At 42.8% G+C, this 7,500-nt stretch overlaps 1 protein-coding gene across 2 annotated transcripts in view; it reads left to right on the top strand.

The window, feature by feature from the left end:
- syn1 (synapsin I) overlaps positions 1-6,308 on the top strand; it is a 27,740-nt gene extending 21,432 nt beyond the window's left edge. Inside the window, exons 13-14 of one of the 2 annotated variants that reach the window (XM_062051131.1) lie at positions 629-1,064; positions 5,280-6,308. In XM_062051131.1, the coding sequence (XP_061907115.1) occupies positions 629-1,064; positions 5,280-5,415 (572 nt within the window). In that variant the 3' untranslated portion in view covers positions 5,416-6,308. The remainder of the gene's footprint in view (positions 1-628; positions 1,065-5,279) is intronic. The other variant, XM_062051132.1, reaches the window with a different exon arrangement.
- The last annotated feature ends 1,192 nt before the right edge of the window (positions 6,309-7,500 follow it).

The raw sequence follows: 7,500 nt of genomic DNA, 5'->3' as shown, positions 1-7,500 counted from the left end.
TAATCTGATTGACTGATACACGTGAGACAAATGTATAGACAGGATATTAAACATTTTAAAATCCGATGTAAATGTCAGGTAACAGGAAGTACGATGAAAATAGGATGTGGAATTTCAATGTAAAAGTGCTACTCAAATGTGATTGTTGCGTTTTGGCTTGGCCTTTTCAAAATAAAAAAACTTTCAGCATCTAATTGTTGAATTTTAAAATAAAAGCCTCCCCTAATGGAGTTGGTTGACAAATATTTAGTCTGTTTAATACTCATATTATTCCTTTGGCGTCCACTGGTAGCAGTATAACAGTGACTATATAAACACAGGTGTAGGAGTCTTGCAATCTACTGTAGTACCGATAAATGTTTAGGGTGGATATTATTCAGTGAGTCGTCTCACTCTTTTTTTAGTGAGGTCTAAGTTGTCGTGGCTATTTGTGGAATTGTTACATGTTCTGCAATGAAACCGGAACATGATTTGCCTTTAAAGTCTAAAAGTGTCAGCTACTGCAGGCCTGAGAACTGACACATTGTCTAATCATGTTATTTTTAGGTGCGCAATCCTCCTTTTTCTCATTTCAAATTGCAGCCAAGTAGTCAAACGCAGTGTGATTGCTCTTTTTTTTTTCCCTCAGGTGCTCCTCAGCAAGGTTCCCCTTCTCAGCAGCGTCCCCCGCCTCAGGGCCAACCCCCCGCACAGGCTCAGCAACCTGCAGCCGATCCAAACTCCCAGGTTAAGGGCAGCCAAGTGGCTCCGCAGCGAAACCAGGGAGGCTCCCCTCAAGCTCAGAGGCAGCAGTCTGTCACCCAGCAGCAACAAAGACCTCCTCCAGGGGGGGGCGGTCAGAAACCTCAGCAACAGAGACCCGCTCAGCCACCCAGACAGCAGTCACAAGGCGGGCAGCAGAGGCCTCCTGGCCAGCAGGCTCGCTCTGGGGGGGCTACCACCCAGCAGCCACGACCTGCAAGCCAGGGAGTTCCAGGAGGACGCCCCCCACTGCAACAAAAGCCACAGCCCCCACAAAAACCCAGCCAGGACAACTCGGCCGTGGGCGGTTCCCCACAACTGAAGTAAGTAAAAGTAGTCAGGACGTTAACCATACAGTTTATTATGAGTGTATTTAGGGCAGGGTAAAGCACTTTTACAGTATTACATAAATCATTTGCGCCACTTATTTTTCACAAAGTGAACCTTTTTTTTTTTTTGTGCAATGACTTGCGCATGCAATATTTTACATTTTCATAATCCACTATAATTTGCATGATTTACCAATGCTTGTTTGCTTGATCTCAGAATGATTATGACACACATTAATCAACTTCTTCATGTTGGTGAAGCGTTGGAGAGGGAGGAGGGGAAGGGAGGCACGTGCTACGAGCTCGCTCTTGAATCGGATAGTGTTCCTCACCTTTTTCATCAAAGTACTGGCACATCAAATTTTCTTTGGCCCACTGGTAGTCAACAAAAAAAAAACACTAAGACTGAGTCATCAACACGTTGGATTCCGGAATAAACTGCGTCATACGAAAAGTGAGGCGTACAAAACACAAACGTAACAATACAACTAAGGATGTCCAATAATATCGGACTGCCGATATAATCGGCCGATAAATGCTTTAAAATGTAATATCGGAAATGATCGGCATCGGTTTCAAAATGATCGGTATCGGTTTCAAAAAGTAAAATTGATGACTTCTTAAAACGCCGCTGTGTACACGGACGTAGGAAGAAGTACAGAGCGCCAATAAACCTTGAAGGCACTGCCTTTGCGTGCCGGTCCTGTCACATAATATCTACGTTTTTTTACACACTCACAAGTGAATGCAAGGCATACTTGATCAACAGACATACAGGTCACACTGGGGGTGACCGTATAAACAACTTTAACACTGTTACAAATATGCGCCACACTGTGAACCCACACCAAACAAGAATGACAAACACATTTCGGGAGAACATCCGCACCGTAACACAACATAAACACAACAGAACAAATACCCAGAATCCCTTGCAGCACTTACTGTTCCGGGACGCTACAATATACACCCCCCGCTACCCCCCAACCCCGCCCACCTCAACCTCCTCATGCTCTCTCAGGGAGATCATGTCCCAAGTTCCAAGCTGCTGTTTTGAGGCATGTTAAAAAAAATAATGCACTTTGTGACTTCAATAATAAATATGGCAGTGCCATGTTGGCACTTTTTTCCATAACTTGAGTTGAAGTTGTTCTCTTATTTTGGAAAACTTTGTTACATTGTTTAATGCATCCAGCGGGGCATCACAACAAAATTAGGCATAAAAATGTGTTAATTCCACAACCGTATATATCGGTATCGGTTGATATCGGTATCGGTAATTAAGAGTTGGACAATATTGGAATATCGGCAAAAAAGCCATTATCGGACATCTCTAAATACAACCTACCGCTATCTAATAGAAACACGCTGTAACTAGGGGTGTCCGAATCCGGTATTGGATATTGGTCAGATACTCCAAAAAAACCGACAGGATGATATCGGCTTGCATATAAAATCTCTGATCCAAACAGTCCTGCAGCGCGTTTACTTGTGTAAAGCTGGACAGCCATCGAGCATCTAAATAAACACGCAACTTTGGTCTTTTCTTGTATTTTAGGCAAGTCATGTACAAAAAAGTAAACACGGTGTAGGCTGGAGGCTACTAAGAGCAAGCAGCTACACAACAGCTTAGCGCACAATAGCACCCAAGCTGGACATACATAATAAGTAGAGATGTCCGATAATGGCTTTTTTGCTGATATCCGATATTCCGATATTGTCCAACTCTTAATTACCGATTCCGATATCAACCGATACCGACATATACGGTCGTGGAATGAACACATTATTATGTAACAAGGTTTTACAAAATAAATCAACTCAAGTTATGGAAAAAAATATTTATTCATATTTATTATTGAAGTCGCAAAGTGCATTATTTTTTTTAACATGCCTCAAAACCGCAGCTTGGAATTTTGGACATGAGGAGGTTGAGGTGGGCGGGGTTGAGGGGGGTGTTAGTGCTGCAAAGGGTTCTGGGTATTTGTTCTGTTGTGTTTATGTTGTGTTACGGTGCGGATGTTCTCCCGAAATGTGTTTGTCATTCTTGTTTGGTGTGGGTTCACAGTGTGGCGCATATTTGTAACAGTGTTACAGTTGTTTATACGGACACCCTCAGTGTGACCTGTATGGCTGTTGACCAAGTATGCCTTGCATTCACTTGTGTGTGCGAAAAGCCGTAGATATTATGTGATTGGGCCGGCACGCGAAGGCAGTGCCTTTAAGGCACGCCTCCAATATTGTTGTCTGGGTGGAAATCGGGAGAACGGTTGCCCCGGGAGATTCTCGGGAGGGGGCACTGAAATTCGAAGAACCACAACTTAGCACTGGAATCATGAACTAGGAAACTTACTAGCTGTGGCATGAACAAACACGATTTACGTGGACCAGGCATGAAGCGAACAATGACGCCAGGCCGACTGACTGGCAAAGGCAGGCTTAAATAATGCCTCTGATTAGAGACAGGTGAGCGTCCCGAACACCACAGGCAGGTGAAAACAATAAGTAACAATGGTAACAAACAAGGGTGCACAAAAACAGGAACTTAGGGAGTCCAAAACTAATAGAACAGGGGTGGGCAATTAATTTTTACCGGGGGCCGCATGAGCTACCCGAGCACTGCTGGAGGGCCACATCGACAATATTTCAATTAAATTTTGCTCAATATTATTTTTGATGTATACCGTAAGATAAATAATAATAATAATAATAATAATTAATAATAATAGTAATACTTCAACATAGTGTGTGTAACAGCATTCCATGACTAATATAAATAAATTAACACTAATAATAAATGACAGTAAAATAAGCACACGTATGACTGAGGAGTCATAGCGTAACTTTGTGTGGTGTTTGAGTTGTCCGACTTTTTGTGTGGCCATAAACGCACCAGTGGTTTAGTGCTATGCGTGTTGGTGACAGATGACAAGTTGGTTTTGGCCTGGTTTGTACGGCAGAAAATGACTAGTTTTTCGAGATAGAATTGTTTTACTCATGTTTTTGGTGTGGTTATGTCCGAATATAAACAGTTTTGCTCAATAAAGTGATCGATATAATTCCTGTCCTCGAAGCATCTCGATAGACGTTACAATAATTGAACGGTGTTCAATTGAACGGTGTTGACGAACACCGTTAGGACCGCTTGTTGTCACTGTCACTCAGAGTTGCATTGCAAAATTACATAGAATAAATATGTTTATTTTGTTTAGAATTCAGATGGGATTTGATTTGGTGCGCGGCATATACTTGCTGCGCGCAGCGGACGCTTGAGCAGTGCGCAATTGGGCAGGCACGCACCTTAGAGGGGACGTTGCTTTGCAGTTCATGTCTTGTTGAAAACACGGCATTCTTCATCAACTTTTCTCTTTTTAGCGTCTCGGGTGTAAACCATGCATCACTTGTCGCTGCATGTGCACCTTCACTCGCAGGTTACACACGGACACACGCCCTTAAATAATACTTTTCAAAATAAAAGCAGCACAGTTGTATTGCGCGCAGGACATAGATGTTTTTTCAACTTTATTTTGTAATTGCAGCTGTTCACATTCACTCACAACCACGCACACGCATACGTCCACACGGAAGTAATACAAATAACGATTTTCAAAACAAAAGCAGCACCGTTGTATTGCACACTCGACATAGATACTTTTTTAAATTTATTTTGTAATTTATAATTGGACTCACGCGGGCCGGACAGGGACGCACAAAGGGCCGGATGCGGCCCGCGGGCCGCAGAATGCCCAGGTCTGTAATAGAACATAACAAAAACATGATCCGGACCACGGATCATGGCAATTAGTATCATGGTACTACACTAATACCGGTATACCGTACAACCCTAGTCCTGATATTATATCGGGTTGATATCAGCATCGGCCAATATTCAAGGAAGTGAAAATGTCATATCGGGACACCCCTACTAGTAAGCAAAGAGAAACTATTTCTGTGAAAAGCAAACTAAAGGATGTTTTGTATCAGTAAGCAACTTGAGTATGAGTATGTTCCACGCTTCACAAAAGTCATCCATTATTCGTATCACTTCCAAGCATCCCCCTGAAATGATTCGGTGCTAGTGACTCTTCATCTTGGTGTCATACCTGTCCTCTTTCCCCCAACGTCTCTCCTCCTCTTCATTCCATGGGTATGCTGCATGACTTTAATAGCCTCTTCCTCTCCTCTATCGCCATCTTCTCTCTTTTATAGCAAGTCCCAGTCTCTTACCAATACCTTCAACATTCCAGAAACCCCAACGCCGCCGGTCAGCCTTAGCCAGGACGAGGTGAAGGCCGACACCGTACGCAATCTACGCAAATCTTTCGCCAGTCTCTTCTCGGACTGAGACGCCGTCATCATCTTTGCTCACTCCCGTTTGTAGAAAGCCGGGACGGGTCCCACAGGCGACCTTGACCTCCACTCCCCCCTTTAACAGGAGCCGACACAATGTTATGATATCCACACAGCCACATATTCCAAACTGTTTGAAAACTGATACATTCCTTGCCTGGCCACAATCTTCTACCATCACACAGACCTGTATATGCATGAGCACACACAAACAAGAAAGACTTAGGTGCGATTATCTGGTGTGGCGTACCAAGCAAAAAGGTGAAAGGCTCACACAATTGCACACATACAGTAAGTACAGTACAGTACAGTAGGATGTCCAGTGTTTGAGCTGTTGGGCGCTCATGGTGATGTCGTAGCTGCATGTCAACAAAGGGGGCAATGGTTGCATTCTCCAACCCCCCGCACATTGGTGCTTGTAACCGTGTTGTCGCCTGTAGTTCAATTAGCGTAGGTAACAGCTTTGTAGGTGTTGTATGTTGCCGTCACCTCTTTTCCCCCCAGTTTGGGCCTGATCTACTAACAAATACCATGCGCAAAAAAACAGTGTGTGCAAACCATAACATAGCGTGTACTATTAGAGGGTGTGTTGCGTGTGATCTACTAAGACTGTGTGTACAATTGATAGCCGGTGCAGACCGCCTTATTTAAATAAGGATTTTGAGTGTACTACCGTATTTTTCGGATTATAAATCACTCCGGGGTATAAGTCGCACCGGCCGAAAATGCATAATAAAGAAGGAAAAAAAACATATATAGTGAGTAGGGATGATGTTTCATAAGAAATTATCGAGTTCGAGCCCATTATCGAATCCTCTTATCGAACTGATTCCTTATCGATTCTCTTATCCAGGGGTGTCCAAAGGGTGAAATTAAAAATTTTTTATTTATTTTTTTATTTATTTATTTTTTTCATAAAGAAATACAATCATGTGTGCTTACGGACTGTATCCCTACAGACTGTATTGATCTATATTGATATATAATGTATATATTGTGTTTTTTAGGTTGATTCAATTAAAAAACCTTTTTTATTTATTTTTTTATTTTTTATTTCTTGTGCGGCCCAGTACCAATCGGTCTGCGGCCCGGTGGTTGGGGACCACTGATATAGAGCTCTGATAAACATTTCAACTTTCTCACCGGGCCGCTGTCCTCTCTGGTAGAAACATGCGCGCTCTGGGTTTACGTTCCGTTTGGGATAAAAGTACTCGTCGTATTTTCCTAACTCAACGTCAAACTTTTTCTGATCATCCTCTGACAACGTGAACGACTTGAAAATGTTTTCAGCCTCTGGACCCGTAGCATATATCAGGCAACTGACCTGTACTTCGCCGTCCTCCTTTGCTAGTTTTGTTGCTATGCGATACCGTTGGAAACGTTGTTTCCAATCTCCCCATTCATTTGGTCGGTCGAACGCAAAATTATCCGGAGGATTAAACTTGGCCATTTTCTTGCCGCGACGTGACTTTCCGTCACTTCTGATCCCATGTAAAAAAGTTCAAAACAAAAGGTATAATCCAATGTGGTGGCAGGATCTTGTTTTCAAATACTTGAAAAGAAAAGCTGTGAATGCATGTACAGCGTGATTTTGTTTTGTTTACAAGGAAAGAAAAACAAAAGTTAAAAAAGGGAGATGTGTTGTATATATATGTATGTGCTGCGGTTGCTTTAAGAACGTTGCGACAGCTGCCGTAAAGGAGGTGCGTTGCTAGCCTGGTTGCTATGTTTCCGGTTGGTCGTAAAAGTGTTCGTCATGTGTTTGTACCCTGCTCAAATCTCTCAGTAAAGTTATTCATTGGATTATACCTTTTGTTTTGAACTTTATTACACCGTGGAGCGCTTTTTCCGGTCCATTGTTTTTCCTGCTTTCCCTATCTGCGCCTAATGACTGAGCTACGTGACGTCATTTCTTGTGATGTCCCACAGGGCATTTCTTGTGGGACGGGATTCGAATAAAGAACCAACTCTTTTTCTTTACTACAGTGGGCTCGATAACTGGTACCGGTTCTCAAAAAGGGATTCGAGTCAATGGAATCGGTTCTTTTCTTATCGAACAACCGGGAGAACCGGTTTCAAA

Source organism: Entelurus aequoreus, linkage group LG06 (assembly GCF_033978785.1).
Source record: "Entelurus aequoreus isolate RoL-2023_Sb linkage group LG06, RoL_Eaeq_v1.1, whole genome shotgun sequence".
In the NCBI taxonomy this organism is placed as follows: domain Eukaryota; kingdom Metazoa; phylum Chordata; class Actinopteri; order Syngnathiformes; family Syngnathidae; genus Entelurus; species Entelurus aequoreus.
This window is presented reverse-complemented; position numbering and strand designations above follow the sequence as displayed.